Source organism: Megalops cyprinoides, chromosome 16 (assembly GCF_013368585.1).
Source record: "Megalops cyprinoides isolate fMegCyp1 chromosome 16, fMegCyp1.pri, whole genome shotgun sequence".
NCBI lineage: Eukaryota > Metazoa > Chordata > Actinopteri > Elopiformes > Megalopidae > Megalops > Megalops cyprinoides.
The window spans coordinates 26,592,791-26,612,171 of record NC_050598.1 but is presented as its reverse complement, the minus strand read 5'-3'; the positions used below and the strand labels follow the sequence as shown (position 1 = coordinate 26,612,171).

Genomic DNA, 19,381 nt, shown 5'->3' with positions numbered 1-19,381 from the left:
AGCTCCATTGGGCTCAAAAACGCTCCGACTTTTTATGGCTTGACTTCTTTTGACGAACCTTGGAGGGCAGTGTAGAGAGGTTGATGTCAGCATTTCACTGCCCCCTCCGCCAGAACTGCTGTTTCAGCCCGGTGTAGCCCCCAGCCAGGTCAAGCAACAGCTCCATCTCCTCATTTCAGCAGTATGAGAAAGTCTCAGTTGAAAGTCTCGTTTGACTCGGCGTGTTACCGTTTCCAGTTTTTTTTGTGTGTAGCATTATAAGATCCTCCTTCTGACTTTGTGCCAGGCTATAGTGGAGACCCACTGTATTGCGAGGTAAGGTCAGTTAATTAACCAATCAAATGATACACTCTAGAAACTGAATGAAAGCCGTGGAGTGTAGTGACCTTGGCTGTGCGGAATGGGGTGTATGGAAAGGCGAACCTCACTGCGCTGTTAAAAACAGGAAATGCAGCCACCTGTGCTGACCAAGAGCTGACTCCGCTGTCGTAGGGGTGTCACGGGGAGGGAGACAGCATCTCCTTCTTCTGAAAGTGAGGCTCAGTTCATCAGTTCATCAGAGTGCAGCAGTGGCGCGTACTCCAGACAGACTGTTTTGTAAAAGCATCTTCCCACTCGAACGCCTCTCCTGTTCCAGACTCTTGGATGTCCCTGTTCCTCTGTCTCCCTGCTGTCAGTGGCACCCCTCCCCCTGTCCGTACTTAATCAGCCGAACTTAATCAGCCGTACTTGTTGCTTTGCTTTACTGTATCGGCGGCGACTCGAGGCAAACTCTGACTGTTCCCCCACCACACGCCATCTTCCAGATGGTGGTGCCATTATCCCCACCTCTGCCTTCAGTGGCTGCGCTCTCAGAATCACTTAATGACCAGTAGGTGTCATGTGTTTACCATACTCTCTCTCTCTCTCTCCTCTCTTTTTCACTCTCTCTCTCACACACACTCACACACACTCACACACACACACACACACACACACATGCACACACTGCTCCTTTCTTCCTATGGTAGGGTCTGTATTTGGTCAGGCTGCCACACCTTGCAAGCACTTGCTGCTCTCCTGCCTGTAAATATCATCACAGTGCTGTCAACTGAGTCCTTTCCCATCCCTGCTCCTGCACTTGATTCTGACATGCGTACACACACACACGCACACACACACGCGCGCGCACGCAGCAGGGCTGGGCATTTCAGGGACCTGGGTATGTGAGACTGCTTGTGTTTGGCCAGCAGGTGGCGCCTGCTCCCCAGTCTTGCTGTGCACTGAGGTTACACCTGTGGTCTGTGTCGCCATCATTTAGGGCTTGTCTTTGACAGCTCAGGGGTTCTCCATGAGGTCCACACACAAAGACAGGTAGACATGGGTAATCTAAATCTAGTAAAGTTTTGCATCTTCTCTCAGCGCGCGCGCACACACACACACACACACACATATACACACACACACACAGTCAGTCCTAAGGCTGTGCCCCTCAGTAGGCTGTCTTATGGCCCTGCACTGGCCCCACCCTGACCTCTTTAGCTGGCGGTATCTCCTGATGGTGATGTCTCATTGATAGTGTAGTGTAGTTCACCAGGCGGACAGCTCAACACAAAGGCCGTAGTGCATCAGGACAGCGTAGGGCGTTGCTCCTCCCCTTTGATCTACAAGGGCCACGCCTCCACTGGTTTGACTCTCTCCCTTTCAAACCATTTCATATTTTTATAGATAAAGGAAAAGGTGGTGAATTGTGAATTGGTTTAATCAGTGCTCCAGTGTAATGAGATCCCGACTCTGTGTGGCCCTTGAGGACCGAAGTTTGAAGAGCAGAGGACCCCCGACTCAGACAGACAGACTGTTGTCTCAACCAAAGGGGAGCAGTTTCTGTGAATTACATGCCTCTTAACTGTGAATGCTGTTCTGTGACAAGGGAATACCTTTCTAGTACCTCAGTAACAGATATTGAATGTACTCAGATCTTTTTTTCTCTTTGTACAGTTTTTTAGATACAGAGTTCTTTACTATACCAGAAAAATAAGGAAGAGATGAAATGACGATGATGCTGACCAGTATCCCAAAACAAAATTGACTGCAGCATTCTTTGGAAAGCAGGATATGGCAACATGGCTCTTTGGGTGATTTCACCCATGAATTTTTCTTCAAGAAGTCAGATCTCAGGCTTTGAAACGAATCCTTTTTTTTTTCCCCTCTGGTTGCATTTGATGTCTTGAATTTCATCATTTAGCTTTCCTCCTTTTCAGAAAAAAAATACCCACAATGCCTTGTCCTTCCACCTCATTTGTGTGTGTTTTCATGTGGTTCTTTTCCCTTCTTAGGGGGAGATTGGGGGTGGGTGGGTTAGGGGCACCTTGGTGGAGAGAGGAGTGGGGTTCAGGTCAAAAAAAAAAAGATGAGTATTTTGGGGGTGTTCCGCAGGTAAAATGAGTGCGTGCATCCTCTGATTCTTGTTTGTTGAGAATGCACACGAGCTCTGTGGATCTACTGTTGGACGTTTGGTTTCAGGTGGGACATGTTTCAGAACAAGCTGTACGGTTGAATAAAACCTGCAGTTACTCCCTCTTGTGTATTGGATTTGAAAGATGGTCTATTAGTGAAATGTCTTCATAACGGGCAGTCGAGTAGATCTAACCCTGTAATTTATGAACGGATTAAAAGGAAACAAGTACCAGGCATACCAAATTAGCTGCAAGGATATAGGAGGCTTGAAACATGAAGTGGATAAATCCCGCAAGTGATGTAAGACAAATGTACTGTTTTTCTGCAAGGTCAATTTTCCCCAGCTGTACTGCAGGTGAAATTGTACAGGGCTTACTGAGGGAGGGAGAACTGATTGACCAGGAAGAGGTGATTGGCTGAGCTCTTAATGACATCATGGTGTCCCGGTCCCTTCCCCTGTTTGCTCCTCCCACATCGCCGTGCTCTTGTGTTCAGTTCCCAAGTGGCGCGTAGCCTCCCTGGGGTCTCTGTAGGGGGCACAGTTGTCTGTCCAAACATGTAGTTTTATTTTTTACTCCCTTTCACGAGTGAATTTACTGTATCATAATCTGTTTTGGCGCTTTTTGATTTCTCATTTTGTTCAGTATATCATTTGTTTGTTCATTTTCCAGTATTTTTGGATAGATAGGCTTAGTAGTGGTCTTTTGTCAGTTAAGTATTGGGTAATGATGAAATCAGCAGTGCACTATGTCTTGAGCAGTTCTTAATTTGAAATCATTTTTTTTTCAGCTGTGTAACATGTTGTACTGAAACATTTCAAAGCCTCTGTTTGGTAAGCTAGTATTGTAATTTTATTATATAATTGTGTCCTTTCAGCTGCCCTGCAATAGCATTTGATCGTGTTGGTTTTGGTCTAGGTCTAGCTCTCTTTTGAGAAGAAACAGTAGAGCGTAGCTACAGTATGAAACTGCTCACTGCCTTTACACTACCACCTGCTGGCGAGGTGTGATATTGCAGTGAGTAGACCGATTGTGGTGAGTCTGCAGGCTGCAGTGGAGTAGGCAATCCACACATCCCCAATTGCGCAGATCCAGGCACTGCAAGGGAGGCGGGGAAGAGCTTGATTTTCCTAAGACTGCGTCAAAACACCATTCTGGCTGCGCAGGGGCACCAACATTTCATACGGAAGAATTGGGATTCTCACTTCTAGTAGAGATGTTCTGGCCCCTTTTGAAGGCCCATTCAGGGCAGTAGGGCACCCAAGTGTAGCGGTAGAGGGGTATTATTGGACTGGGTTAGTCGTTCTCTTTCTCTCAGGGTTGAATTGCTCACATATCCTCCTGTGGTCAGTCAGATTGAAGGTGCAGCCTCGGAATGTGGAACAGCTTTGTGTGTTCCAGAACCTTACTCCATTGCAGCCTCCAGGTGTATTGTGGGAATATCCTCCTTTCTGCGTTATTTTCGTCATACTTGTCGCAGTGACGCCTAACATGGAATGACGTGAAAAACCAGGAAGAAACAATGAATATTTATGGATTAATCAGTTTGTGTGAAGTTCATCAGAATTGAGAAATGTTTTTACAACATGTGAACAGTGTTTTTTGTCTCTCATTGTTGTTTTTAAAAATAATTGATTTCCAACAGACTGCAAAAATGTGAAAAAGTAAAAAAAAAAAAAAAAAAAAAATCTCAAGTTCCCCTGTAACTAGGCTCTTAAGGTTTATTTTTGTTTTGTTTTTTGTTTACTTTTTTATTAGAAACAATCATGTTTGTGATGGTAACTTCCGCTATAAAATATTTTAATAAAATCCTAAAGATGAAACACTTGTGTTTGTTGCACTGTACTTCATTGTGCTGGAAGGCATCCAATGCCAGTCTCCAAGCTCTTCCTCCTACATGGAACGATTCTCAAGTCACAAGCCTTTATCTAAATCGTATAGCTAAAGCCGTCCTGAGAAAGCTCCCAATCGACTCCTGCCTCCCTCACTGAGGGTGTCATACGTGAGTGCAAAAGTGATACAGCTAATGGATTCCCCTGAGCGACCTTTCACCCTTGACCTTTGATAGTTGGCCGTTTTCACCTGGGGGCACGGTACATTAGCTGTGGGAGACAATACGGAAATGTTTTACTAACCCGCAGGACGGCGAGGTTCATGTGAAGCCCTGCTGAGCGTGGAAGGGAGGGGAGATTTACAGCCACCCTGAGGGCAGTCTTTATGAAGAGCGGTGCTGCAGTAAGACTGTTTATGGTGCTTGTTTGGGTCCGTTTTCTCCCGCCGCATGGGCAGGGCTGTGCCAATCAGCGTGCCTGAGAGGCCGCTTTACGAGGGGCTGGGGGGCACAGCCCAGCGTCAGCAGAGCCACCCGTGCGAGGGGGGGCCCATTGCTCACCCATCAAATCGTTGCCACATGACTGAGGCGTCTCTCGCTACACGCACATGCTCAGACGGGTTTCAGCAAAGCAAAAGGTTTCCCTCATCAGGCTGGGGGTGGGTGCTGTGGGAAGGGTTTGCACAACAACCAGTGGCATGGATCAAAACAAGCACTGGAAAATGCAGGTGAATCGCTGGGAATGTCTTTCTTCATCGTCTCTTTGTGTTGTGAAATACATCACAAAATCCTAGAAACATGCATCTCTCTGAAAGGCCATATGGTTTTTGAAGGACCTGGGTTTTTGGGGGGTTGGGTGAGGTTGAGGTTGGGTTCTGCTCCGTAAGGAACAATGCAACTCCTCGTGGTCAGAAATGGGGGATATATGGCTCGGCCTGGAAAATGTTTTAACTGGGAAGGAGGGGGGCAGGGGGAGGGGCTTGGGTGCATGTTTGTCAGGACTGTCCGATTCGTCTGCCAATGTTTGATTCCTGGCCACTCATGTCAGATTGTTCCAGGAACTAGACAGTAAGATCTTATTTATCATGATGCCCTTTCGTACATTCACCGATGCTGTGATGGGGTTATTGGTACAGTGGCTTTTTTTCACACTGAGAGACAAAGGCTTGGCGATGTGGCAGAGTTCCCCTTGGTGCTGCAGAGCATGGGTTACTTGGGTTACTTGTGTCCTTCACTGACAAACTCCAGGTGAGGCTCTGCAGTCCCACCCTCGAACCAAGTACTTTACCTGAGGTTCTTTAGCACGCATGCAGGTGTATTACTGAATTGTAAAAAGATAAGGTGCTTAAGTTACCCTGGGTAACACCTGCTACTTCCAGTACTTGCTGTTTATTTTATATGTAGTACCACAATGTGTTTTGGATTTTGTGATCTAGTGACTGATGTGTGGTACTTGTGGTAGAGTTAACGTGGTAGAGCTTGATTGGTTTTATTTTCACTCTCATGGGTCTGAGAGTGTTGTTAGCCTGGTCTGACACTGTTGCTCATTCAACTTAAATAGATACACTTATGCTCTATTGTGCTGGAAGTTGCTTTGAATAAGAGCATCTGCTAAAAGAATGTAAAGGGATGTGTTTGTAAGGTGTCCTCTGGTGCAGGGTAGTGAAGTTTCCCTCGTTTCCCTGTGGAGTGTGAATCAGAGGAGAGATGTTCCCCTCTCTGGTGCACTGCCCTCAACCACGGCCCACATGCTGTTTACACGGCAACATGGAAAACTGTCTGCATCGCCAAACGTCACAGGGACTTCTGTACACACAACCAAAGCCAATCAGGCAAGTGTTTATCTCCGGCATTATATTAGTCTAAACATCTGTCTGAAAACATCTCCATATAATTGTAGAGAGACGAGATGTGTTTTGAGTTGTTGTGTTTCTCCTTTTTGCTTTTTTTTTTTCTTCAGCAGCATAGGAGATGGCCCCAGACCCCTTTGACTGTCTGGCTGAAAAGCCACCGGTTCCCTGTGGATCACTGTGTGACTCTACATCCTCCCAGCCTGCAGGGGTCAGACATTTGTATGCCTTGAAACATTCTTGACACATCAATAACATGCGGTATATGGTTGGTGCAGCATTTCTGAGTGACACTATAAAGTTCAGGCACCATACCGACAGAGCCGTACAGTAGTAACTAATATATAGCTACTATGCTAAGCATCAAAAGAAACGTAGAACTCTGTGTAGGCATGTTTTCAGAAAAAATAACTTGGGATGTTGATTAAATTGTTGCAGGATCTGTTTGATTTGTGGATCATTCACAATTTACCATGATATACTTGAATGAGTTTGTTGTAACAAACACTGAAGTGAACACAGTTTGTAATCTGTGGGTGTTCAAAGCGACCCATGTCTGCCTGGGCGGTATGTTAGAGCTAGACTCAGTCTGATAGGCCATGATCTGTGACGCCACAGGTCACATGGCCTTACCTAAAGTGAGATATCCCCTCAAACTGTTGATTCTTTTCACACCACGGTGTACTGCACCGGAAGTACTACGCTGCGTTACTACAATTCCCGTCGACGTGCTGTGCATTTGGGTTGCCAGCAGTGCCTTTGGTGTTCTGGAGCAAACATCACACTTGGATCTCCCCAGTGATTGGTCTGTCGTGCACAACAATTAGCGTTTTTGCTGTTATCCGTCAAGGTGGTCAACACAGAACCGTGATTCATCTCTAAAGGTCTTGTGGTCCCTTGGCTCTGTTGCTAATGAGTCCGGCCGACACCGTATTGTTGTTGTGTTCCTGAATATTAATGAGCTCCTGTCCCTGAGTGATCACTTTCTCAAGATTTCAGCTGTTGATATATGCGTTGTTGCATCCTGGTGCTGGTTGTTAGAACCCCAGACAAAAAGTGGCCGTGGGTTAGTCTGGCTTCCAATGATGTCACAAAGGCGCTGTTCTCTCCGCAAGTAGGGTATGTCAGTTTGTCTCTGTGTTGTTCTTTCCTGGATTTCAACAGGCCTGATACATAACAGGTGAAGTCAGCACATTACCTGTATCCAATTAATGAGGTCATGTCAGGCTCGGGAAACTTGAGTCACTGTTGTATCACTCTAGCATACCGCAGATGGTCATGAATGATCAATTAGTGAAATTGAAGCCAAAAGCATTTCATCAATAGCCAAAATCTATATTCTTTATATTTAGATTTTCTGACACGAGTTTGTAGTTCACATAGTTCAACAATATGTGAATAACACTGACTGTAGCCTCAAGGCAATGTAATCATATATGTAATGACAAATTATGTCGTAATTTGAGCTTGCAAAGCAGTTAAACAGAGCTATCTTACCTCACCACACTGTTATTACACTGTCATATTTCCTTCTTCCTAAGCGATGACTGCTTTCTCTAACGTCAGGGTATATTACTTGACATAAAGAACACTTGCTCCACCAATGTCACACCATCATCTATTTATCTATTTATTTTTTGCTGTTGCACCTTCTTTCTGTGAGCATAGCTGGTGATTGGGACAAGGGTTGAAAAGGAGATAGTGTGGAACAGTGTGAGACAGGAGCTTTCTCTGCAAACAGAGAATTCATTGTAACAGTGGTGCCAGTGTGTACATATATATGTGTGTTTATGCAAGTATATATATGCAAATACATATACACACAATGTGTGAAGAGTGTCTCAGTGTGTAATGTGAGGGTTAGTGAGTTGTGTTGGTAGTCAGGAAATTGTGAGTGGGTCTGTAAATGGAAAAAGCATATGAATTTGTGTGTAGGTAGCGAGGAAAATGCGAGTGGGTCTTTGAATGGATCAAGTGTTGGTTCTGTGTATGTGCGTCTTAATGTAATTACAATGAGTCTGTGCATGGAGGGAGAGTCTGTGAGTTTGCATGTGTACAGAGTCAGTGAAATGGAAGTGAATTTGGAAATGGATAGAGTGTCTGTGGTGTGTGCGTGTGTGTGTGTGTGTGTATATGTATGTGTGTGTGTGTACACATGTTCATGTGGGGTAAACGCACGGTACAGTCCGGGACCAGTGTATGAGGAGGATGAGACGAGGACGAGTATGAACCCCAATGACTCAGTGATGCTAATCAGGAAAAAATTGGTCAAATAACAAAGCTCGTGATTAATCACCTGGGAACAGATGGCTTGGGTTTCCTGTAACCTACTTTTCAGATGGAAACTGTGGACAGCAGCGTGCAGCGGGAAGAAGGGAGGAGGCCGGTGGAGAGGGAGAGGGCGGGAGGCCCGGCACCAGGGGCTGGCACCCTCCCCATCCTCGGACAGGTCCACAGAGCGGCGGCTGGCACTTTCTCCCCGCTCCTCCCCTGAGGAGACCCGCTTGTCTCGCGCTTCCTTCCTGGGAATTTCACAGCGAAGGAGCCAAACCAGGGGCTGTTTGTGTGTGGACGAAAGACAGAGAGCCAGAGGCCCGGGAAAGAGATCTGTTTCAAGCCTTGTGTGCGTATGTGAGTGTGTGTGTCTCCCACCAGAAACCAGCCAGCTTACGCCAGAGGAGCGTCACTGTGACACAGTTTGGCCCTGATTGGAGTGATGAGTGGTTTTTATTGACATGACATTGGTGACGAGAATTAACGAAGACCTCCACGGTGACACAAATTCTGGGAATCGTGAGCACGCACACACACTCACACGCACACAGACACACACACAGACTCCAGGAGGTGGGTCACTCCGCTCTGGTCTGCTGCTGTCCCTTGAGAGCAGTATACAGCCCTGCCAGTTCTCTCTCTCATCCATCTCTCTCAGGGCCGGCCGTGTTATCAGTGACAGACCAGAGAGGGCGCTATCTTCAAAGAGTCCCCACCTCTTCCAGCTCCACTTCTTAAACCGTCAACCAGGACGTAAATTAGACTGAGATCAGCATGGAAAGGGATGTCTAAATGAGGATGTGGTCTCTGTTCCTCCAATGGCCAGCATATAGTTGCCTCTCTCTGTGTACTGCTTCTGCTGTATAGAGCACTGTACAGTGCACTAAGAGTGTGGTTCTCTCTGTAAGCAATTTATTTCTCCTCTGGTTATGGGCGCAGTTCTCTTCTATAAAAGTGCAGTATTTCCTCACATTAAAAATGAGCTAGCGTCTGCTGAGTAAGTGTGCCGGTGTGCTTCTCTGTGTGCAGTTTCCCTCTCAGTAAGTGCGCACTTCTGCTTCAAGTGAGTGTGCACTTTTTTTTGGGGGAAGTGCGCTGCTCTGTTCTCCGTATGGACCACTTATAATCATACAGAACAAAAATGCAGAAAACCAAATGCCTGTTAACTGAGAATAATTGGGTGTGGATTACCTGATAGCTCCCGTGGGCTTTGGGGTTAGTGAGTTAAAGAGTCTGTGAGAGAGAAGGAGAATGTGTGTGTGTGTGTGTGTGTGTGTGTGTATGTGTGTGTGTGATAGAGAGAGAGAGAGAGAGAGGGAGAAAGGGGCCGTGCATTACTTTCCCATACATGGTGAAGTGGGGGAGATGGGAGAGGGGAGAAAGGAGGGAAAGGATACCGCTAGAGAGAGAAAGAGGAGGGGAAAACGAGGGTGAGACAGTGGAAGAGGAGGGATGAGGGAGGGAGCGAGAGATTGAGGGAGAGATAGGGAAGGAGAGCGAGAAGGAGGGGAGAGGGAGATCTCTGATCCTGTAGACACAGACAGGTTGTGGCACGAGAGATACGGGGACAGGGTGAAACTGAGAATCCCCCTCCAAACGCCTGAGACTCCGCACACCTTGGCTTCTGCGTCGTTCAGCCCAGGTAAGAGACCGCGACCCCGCAGCTCAGACTCTCCTCGTGTCGCGCCAGATGCCTGTCACTACAGCCGCATGCCGCCTGACATCTGGTGTCTTTCGTTGTCTGTATGTCACCGTGTCCCCGGGAAGCGGTCAGAAGGCGAGAGGGGGGAACACTTCAGCTGTCCGTTCCGTTCAGCTGCTGCACCCTGAAAGAGGGAAAAAGCTGCTTTTCTTGTGAATGATTTAGCATATGCTGCTCTGTACCGCTTGACCTTACTTTATTATTTTTTTCCCCCCTCTCTCCTGGCTGCCCTGGCTCTGCCATGTGGTTTTGGGTTGAAAGGGGAGATTTTTTTGACCTTGTTTCTGATGCGTGGGTTCTGCACTGCATGAGACTGGGGTAATCATATTGCATCCGCAACTGCTTTCCCCGGCCCTCCCCCACCTCCCCTATTTTTACTGCGTCGCCTGGTCAATGTGACAGGAGGGCTGACACAAGCGTTCACTGCGTCAGCCTTGCTGTTGTTTACGGAGCGAGCCGAGAATTATTTGGGCCCTTTGAGGTGCTGACAGAAGGGAGTGACGAGATCCACCCGTCCAGCTCGTCTGGATACGCAGCGGCATGGTGACAGCCGGCACTCAGTTAAAACTCACCTGAGAGATGCAGTGCATTCTGGGTACCCGCTGGCCTGGGCTCAAAGGCGCGTTCGCCCGTTTCCATTGTATTTTGGTTGCGCTGCCTGGAAGCGGGTCTAACTTTTGCTTCCTGCTGTTTGAGACCGAGCCGCTCAGTCCTTCTAGAAAGTGTTTCTGCAAGACCCAGGTTTCTGTGTCTTCTGGCTTCTGGACATTTATCATTTCCACCACGCGATGGACATTTGATAGTTTTTATTCTGGCTTCTATCATTGCTATTTGTTGACCTCATCCTTGGCGAGAGAGAGGGAGAGACAGAGAGAGAACATCAAGGGCACAGACAGAGACAAACAGAGGCAGACAGACAGACAGACAAACAGAGGCAGACAGACAGACAAAGACAAACAGAGGCAGACAGACAGACAGACAGACAGACAGAGACAAACAGAGGCAGACAGACAGACAGACAGAGACAAATATCTCTGAAAGCTTTTCTGCATTTTGAGTATTTCCAGCTTGCTGAGGTCTGAATGCAAGCGTGAGGGAGAGACCTGAGGAATGGAGACAGCAAACAGAGTCCTGCTGGATGTCTGGACATCTAACATGCCTCACAGTAGATTGTCCTTCACGGGTATTTACAGATCCATATGCTGCGTTTTCTTCAAGGGTTCCTCTAAAGCACACACTGCACTGCTCATCATGCCTGTCCTAAAAACCCCTGAGAGGACATCGCTTTCTGATTTTCATCCACAGAAAATCCACGTTGCTCCCGCCTCAAATGAGGAGCTGCGGGGACCCCCGGGCACCCCCCAAACCCCCCCTTCCCCTCTGCTTCTCAACCTTTTTGGTCATATTAACTTCAAAGTTTAACAACTATCCATAAAAATACCTTGACTATAAGAACGCAGCTTTGATCTTCAGACTAGGGCCATCAGAAGAGCTCTCTAAAAAAACGATGCAGAGAAGAGCACAAGTGTGACAGTGTGGTGTCGACCCTGCAGGTGTCTGTCCGCTGGGTCAGAACCACACTCCGGACGGGCCACGATTCGGGCACAGCGGGCTCTCCTTATGCTCCCCTCATCGCTGACGACAACCGCGCCTCCGCCGCCGAAGACACCGCGCGCGCTCTCAGAATAGCCCATCCCAAAAGTGCCTCAGTTGTCCGGTTATTTTCATTCTCCTGACCATTTAAAAGAGGGTGCTAAATCACACAGGCAGGCAGTGGGAATCAGACGGACGACAGTTAGGTATTTGGCATGTTGTGATTTATGCCGGCCTCGGGACCGTGTTTTATTTTCTCTCTGCGTATCATAAAAATGGCTCTCGCCATGTCGTCTCTGCAGACCGGACAGGCGTAGAGCAGAACAGAACAGGAAGAGAAAACTGCTCTCGGCATTGTCTGGGAATGCATGTTCACTTCAGATGCGTATCCAATACATCTCCTTTATGAAATTCTAAGATAAATTGTTTATTGACAGGAAAAGGCAGCATTGTTTTATTGTAAGGAGGTTAGTGACTGGCTGGAGGACTGGTGACCGATTTTATGACGGGTGATGCATGCTTGCTCAACCTTACTCTCTGGCCACCTGAATGATCACTGTGTGACACAATGTGAATGAGTCACCTTGTTTAGGGAAGCACTTGTAAGAGAATGCAAATATACCATTACTATACTACTACACCATTTTGTTTGGTGCAGATGATGTCATCGGAACTCCTCTCCCCTGGTTGGCTGCATCAGCTGCTGGTGGTTCTGCTGAGGCTCGCGCTGTCCTGCGCGGGCCCCGCCAAACCGGCCAATGGGACGGCGTGTTCAGCGCGAGGCCCCGCCTCTTACATCCTGGTGTTCACAGGCCACTGGAGCCCACAGACCTTCCCCAAGCAGTACCCGCTGTTCCGCCCGCCTGCACAGTGGTCCAAGCTGATAGGTGAGAATCAAACGATGTGGGTGAGGGAGGCAAGAGAGGGAGAGGACCGGGGTGAACAGAAAAGGAGAACAGGAAGGAAAAAATGGAGTGAGAGAGAGTGGGGGGTGAACAAGGAGGGAGAGAGAGGGAAGAAGGAAGGCAGACAAAGAGTGAGGGATAGAAACAGCGGAAATAGGGTATTTCTGCAGGGGTGACACAGTGACGGTTTTTCCTTTTTCCCCGGGCCTGCATGATGTGGAGGAGGCAGAGTGAGGTCTCCCCATGATGGCACTCCAGTTTGTCCCTGACCGCAGCTGGGGCTGGGCCCAGCGGCAGCGGCGTGCCGGCGGACCGCGGGGCCTTTCCGCACCTCCGCACATGTCAGGAGTCTGAGGACTCGCAGCTGGCCAGTTAACCCCCGCACCCCTCCCCCTGTGGCCTGGCTGCTCTGTCCCCTTCTCCTGGAAACCCCGCGCGGATCCAGTTGGGGAAGGGAGAGACTAATGAGGAAAGCAGCAAGTGGCGTAATTTTGGCTGAGGCTTAACTGTATCCAGATGACACCGGGTACCCTGCAGGTTTTCAGTCCGCGGTGCGCTGGGGCGAGGCGGGGCGGTGGGGCAGGGCGGGTGGGGGGTGGGGGGGTTTGTGGGGGCCTGCTAAGGGCGGAGTCAGATCTGTTGGCTCTGTCCAACAGCCTTGATGGAGCACAGATGTCTCAGTGCCCGACTTTTGCATCTCGGCCCTGTCTCGTGGCCGGGGGTTGGTCTGCTCTGCTTCAGCATGATGTCATAGTTATATTGGGGTGGTCCTCAATGCAGAGCAAAGCTGGAGGATGTGGGTGGGAAGTCATGAAAGGTAGTGGGGCTTGCCTGGGATTCGAGAAGAACTTACACAATGTCACTATGTGCTGATTATGGAGGAAACCGAGGCTAATTGCAGCTGAATTAAGATGAATGGCCTTCTTTTGCTGTAATGAGATTCAGGAGGGTTGCAGGAGACTGGAGAGGAAAACAGAGGAAGTGGTTCCATTGGAGATGGTGGTTCCAGCAGGCTCTGGGTTAAAGCAGAAAAAGCCAGAGACGCTACTGCATGTTAGAAACGCAGACTTCCAAAAAAGACTAAAAAAAAAAGACTACAGCGTTTAGAAGCACAGACCTCCAAAAAAGACTACAGCGTTTCATGAGTCCTTGTTTGGTTGAACTGCCCACCTCCTCTCCGCAGCGGTGACCCACAATGGACAGTTCCGGCTGTGGCAGGAGGGGGCGCTGGCGAGCCCCGGGGTGCAGAGCGTCGCGGAGCTGGGCGTGACGGTGGAGGTGATGAAAGAGGCACGCGAGGCACGGAAGAGGCGGGCGGTGGGGGCCATGTACCGAACCGCTGGCATCCCCACGGGCATTGGGCACAGCTCCACTGAACTGCTGCTGCAGCCCAGGAACCCCAAGGTGAGCACTGCCCCCTGCTGGCCAAGGGTACCTACTGCAACATCAATCTTTGGTCACTTAATGCTGTGTCTGGCTGTAGTTACTGGGGCCGGCCTGGTTTGCAAGTGGAAGGCGCAAATGCTTGACAGAGGAGGTGACCTACATTTCACTTTATTGGCGATCCCAGCCGATTGCACTGGGAGCTAAATGCAGCCACATCTCCCATTAGAAGTATTTACTACCGGCACACACATACTCTAAATTCTTGGTTTTACAGTGATGTCGCTAGAGTCTCCATAGTGTCTGTGCTGGTTTTAGGGCCTAGGGGGTGGGGGGGGGCATAGGGAGTGAGGGAACACCCTGAGTTGGAGACGACCGGGGTGGGGGGGGGGGGGGGGCACAGGGAGGTAGCTATGGACAGGTGTGTCAAGGTGAAAACAATAACTGGAAACATGACTTTTTGTTGTCACCCCTTGACCAGTGTCATTATGCCACATGCAACCGCAACCACACACACAACCACAGACAGCATACTAATACACTCTCTGATCCGCACGCAAGCGCACAACCTTAACTACACACAGTGCTAAGAAAAATGTGAAAGATAACATACACACAGCTCATATAGGTAATCTCACTCACACACATTCCCTGCCCTAAAGACAATATTAAACAGACAGTACTGACATGACATCAGTTACGCTGTAAGCCTCAGGAAAGCCACAGCATTTTTGGAGAGCAACTCAGCTGTGGAAAATCGGACAGAAATGCATATTTACTTTGAGATGATGGTACTGTGGGATGTGGGGGAATTTTCAGCTTCTGTGGCTGGTGTTTGGAACTTAAGGAAAACTTTAACTGGAGCAGAACAGTGAGTGTGTGTGTGTGTGTGTGTGTGACTGGATTTCAGTTTGCGCGTATTAGTGTGTGTGCCTGCGTGTGTGCTTGAGTGTTTGTATCAATTTGTGTGTGTGTCTGTATGTACTGGTTTGTCTGTGTGTGTGAGTGTGTATCTGAGTGGGTGCCTGTGTGCGTGTGTGTGTGTGTGTGTGTGTGTGTGTGTGTATGTGTGTGTGTGTGTGTGTGTGTGTGTGTGTGTGTGTGTGTGTGTGTGTGTGTGTGTGTGTGTGTATGTGCATATCTGATGCTATTACAATTACTGCTGTGGGTTGACGTTTGTCAAGCCAGAATACAGAGAGATGTAGTCACTCTTGCTTCCAGACTAAGAGAAATCGATATAGCAGGAGAGATTCTTGGAAAAAAATAACTTTAGAGTGTGGGAAGAAGGGAGAGGGAGAGAGGGAGAGAGGGAGAGAGGGAGAGGGAGAGAGGGTGTGAGAGAGAGAGAGAGAGAGAGAGAGAGAGAGAGAGAGAGAGAGAGAGAGAGAGAGAGAGAGAGAGGGACCAGAAAGAATTATGCAATCGTTATTTGATCTTTTTATTGTCCTTCTACACCTCCGTTATGTATCTGAAATGACCTGAGCTCTGCACATCGCATTACCTGATTGGGATAAACACCAGTGCAGGCCCCTGCTTTAAGGCCCTTACCTGCTGCTCCTTCTCTGGGGAAAAGAAGCATCGCTTCCATTTCAGGGTCCTGGGTCTGCCTGTCCTGCCCTGGCCTCCTGGGACCACATCCCAGATCTCCAAACAGACTCCTCCCCCTAGCCTCCGTTTCCATCCTTTCTTCCACTTGATGTTTTTTGGAGCCTGCCGTTCCCAGACAGCACTAGCGCACGGGGGCTTCCTGCATGATGTCACAGGAAACATCCATCAGAATATTGCAGGGTTTAACTTTAACCCACTCGCACTGGGAGCAGCTGGGGAACTGGAAACAGCAACACAAGAGGCTTCCCGGACTCTTAAAGTGCACCATATGCGATTCTTTGAGACTTCTAAGAATAACCAAACCAAGGGAATGCGTTTGGTTAGATGCACCAAGCATTTGTAAAGGAGCCTTCACATTTTCCAGAACACTTAAAATGAATTTCAAGCTCTCATCAGACATGCACACTACATGAAAGTTGTAAGATAAAAGATTGATTTTTCAATGAAAAGTCTCAGGGGATGTTTAATGCCTTAAGGTATAAAAGGAGAAAAATACCGGTCTGTGAACAAAACGTGATATTTTCCCAGAACTCAAGGTATAAAAAGAGAAAAATACCAGCGCCAAAGAGAGCGCGCAGCTCTGGTCATTTTCTAGAGCTCGGCACGTTTCTATTTTCATACATCACAGTTATGAGGAAATTGTATACGTGAGTGTCCATGGTAACAGCAGCATCTGTCTGCCTGTCTCTCTACAGCTGTCCTTGCTGGTGAAGATAGTTCCCAGTCCTGACTGGTTTGTGGGTGTGGACAGTCTGAACTTGTGTGAGGGGGGCCAGTGGCGGCAAGAAGTGACCGTTGACCTCCACCCATTTGATGCGGGCACGGACAGCGGCTTTACCTTTTCATCACCCAACTTCCCCAGCAATCCACCTGAGAACATCACACAGGTGAGGAGCACCTGTGCCAGCTACACGCCCGCATTTGTAAAGTACGACAATCCTTTTTTGAGTATATAAGAAAAAAAAAAACCAAAAATTATCATTCATGTGCACCTCCTAATTTACATACTGTACACCTACATGAAAGCAAGATTCCACATAAGTCAAATTCTGGGACAAAATCCAATTACATTGGCACAGATAAAAAAAATCCAAATTCATTAACTTCTGCAAATGATCAAAATCTCAACTGACTTCCAACTCTTAAATGCTTAATTCATTTACACTTACAAAATCTGAAAACAGTTATGTGCATACAGCTACAAAATGTTAAAACTCTAATTCACTAAAAGCTGCAAAAATAAGAAATCCTTGTCAATGAACACAGCAAAGCACTGAAACATACAACAAATGCAGGTGCTACACAGTGACCTTGTACAAAGAAGGCTGGCTTGTTGCAGAAGTTGAACCATGACCCTCACGGTCCTCATAGCAGAAAAGCAGATATGTGCAGCTTACCAGGCTGAAAGCCCTGGTTTCCAGCTGAATGAACCACTCGCACTCCTGGCCTCACCTGCACCAGGTGTACATGCTCCCTAAGTTCTGCCGTACATCCCTCTCATCCAGCTCCTCTTCTTTTGCTGCTCTCTCTCTTTCCTCCCCTCACAGATCACTTCTCAGAATCCCAGCCACCCGGCCAATTCCTTCTACTACCCCCGTCTGCCAGAGCTCCCTCCGCTGGCCACAATAAGACTAACAAAACAGATCCGGTCAGCTGGCCGTCAAAATACTCTGTCCAACCACATCCTGCCTCACTCTAACACGCCTCAGCGCTTTGCAGGTGAGGGCATGGATTCTGTGTGTGTGTGTGTGTGTCTGTGTGTCTGTGTTTGTGAGCATGTGCATGTGAATGAAAAGAAAGAGTATTCTGTATCTGATTGTGCGTGTGTGTGTGTGTGTGTGTGTGTGTGTGTGTGTGTGTGTGTGTGCACGTGTCTGTGTGTGTGCATGTGAGAGGGGAAAAACAGAAGAGCGTGGGCGTGTCTCTCACCAATGTGTGTACATTCTGCAGAAACGCCACTGGACTGCGAGGTGTCCCTCTGGTCGTCCTGGGGCCTGTGTCTGGGGCCATGCGCCCAGGGCGGGGTCCGACACCGCACCCGCTACATCCTCCTACGTCCCGCCAACAGTGGCGCACCCTGCCCCGAGCTGGAGGAGCAGGCCGAGTGTACGCCCCACCACTGCGTTACACGCCACTGAGTCCGCGTCGCTCCGGGAACACTGAGACCAACACTGAGGCGTGGTGCAGCACTGAGTCCCAGAACGGCACCGCTCGCCACCACCGACACCGCACAGACTGCAGGACGCCCACCCCCCACCACAGGCTGCATCTCCCCCACCGCACAGTGGTTACACACTGCATTAACTCACGCACTCTCCCTACCCAACATGCATTTCACTCCCATTTCAGCACGCTGAAGTTCACTGTCATGGCAGATACGACCACAGCGACAGACATGCATGTGTGGACACACACGCTTACAGAATTCTGACCCAGCACTGAGACATACTTTGACTCACACGCACATTAAACTACATGAACGATGCACACAGAGTTCAGTCTGCCAGCAGCATATGTAACTTGTATATAGCAATAGCAACAAACATGCACGCCAATCAGTCGGGCCAAGACCTCATTTTGGGCTGGTATCCCATCCTCCTTCGTTTCTACTACCCCTGAAAAAACAAACACAGTTTGTTTGCTTTACCATGTGCAGACCAGCATGTTCATGAAAGTTATTGTTACACACAGGAGAGGGACCTGGAAAGGTTTGTGTAGAAGTGAAATATTGCCAGTACTTACCCACACATTTCTTTGGAACCTGATAGCCACATGAGTTCATTTCCCTTGATTTAAGCCCTTCCTCCCTCCTTCCAGATCAACCCTCAAAATTTTCTTCCAAATCGACACACACGGAAACTTCGGTAAAAATCGCTGCCCACGCTGGCCAGTACAGTATCACCATGCCAGTTTTCTATAAAATAGAGGACCTTTTTAATGTATTTTAATTTCTATTTCTTGTTTAAAATGTCGTTTGTATATATGTTTTATTTTTTTCTTGTGTGGCTCACAAATAAACGTTGAGCTGTTTTCTTTAAATAAAAATGTTTGAAATTACTTGTCACGTTTGAACATAGAAGAATGCACAGCGTCGAGGTTCTCATCTGCAAAGGGAACATTTTACTGGCTCAAGGCCGCCCTCGTGTGGTTAGTTCGGAAAATTGAATTATTCCATAAACGCAATGTTGGAAATACTCCCACCACAAGTTTTGGAAAAACGATTTTCAGGGGTTTTACAGATCGTTATTGGCATGAGTGTCTCCATGTTTTTGCCTCCAAGCCAGATCAAACCACCGTGCAAGGAATTGAAGAAACAGCTGTCATGTGTGGGGTGCAGTAAATTGCATTTTATTTGGTCAGCAGAAATGGTTAGTAATGATGACATTGCCATTAAGGGAAACTGTCTTTGATAGTAGCTGAAGTTAATCAGTTACAGCCCTGTGCTATCAGAGCTCATACTGATCTGAGTTCAGCGGGTGCACAGGAGAAGTACTAGGAGACAGTGTAAGACACATATTAGGACAAAATGCAGAATTATAGGAATACTTCTGCCATTTATGGGCAAACACACAGTACTGTAAAAATACCAGTACTTGCCTTCAGCTGTGATTTCATAGGGTGCAGAAATACTTTTTCCCTTTTAAAAAGGCTGGATTGGGGGACTTTTTAAATACAAAGATAATACTCAGTATCACCACTATGACAAGTGTAAGCTTCCAGACAATACAGCTGGTTTGACATTTTGTAATGTTGTTATAGCATAGGTGATGGGTTATTTTTTAAAGTTGTTTGCCTTGTTC

The 19,381-nt window shown here is 47.9% G+C and overlaps 1 protein-coding gene across 1 annotated transcript; it reads left to right on the top strand.

The window, feature by feature from the left end:
- Positions 1 to 9,974: 9,974 nt before the first annotated feature.
- spon2a (spondin 2a, extracellular matrix protein) lies at positions 9,975 to 17,971 on the top strand. The gene is made up of 6 exons (XM_036548783.1): positions 9,975 to 10,032; positions 12,344 to 12,572; positions 13,774 to 13,994; positions 16,277 to 16,468; positions 17,129 to 17,300; positions 17,532 to 17,971. Exons 2-6 carry the CDS (start codon positions 12,344 to 12,346, stop codon positions 17,717 to 17,719), a joined length of 1,002 nt encoding a protein of 333 aa, XP_036404676.1. The 5' UTR covers positions 9,975 to 10,032; the 3' UTR covers positions 17,720 to 17,971.
- Positions 17,972 to 19,381: the final 1,410 nt, after the last annotated feature.

Excerpts from the sequence above, each read along its gene's own strand:
- spon2a (XM_036548783.1), top strand. The coding sequence starts at position 12,344 with ATGATGTCATCGGAACTCCTCTCCCCTGGTTGGCTGCATCAGCTGCTG. Across the intron at positions 13,995-16,276 it reads TGCAGCCCAGGAACCCCAAG|CTGTCCTTGCTGGTGAAGAT; the intron begins GTGAGCACTGCC and ends GTCTCTCTACAG. Across the intron at positions 16,469-17,128 it reads CACCTGAGAACATCACACAG|ATCACTTCTCAGAATCCCAG; the intron begins GTGAGGAGCACC and ends CTCCCCTCACAG.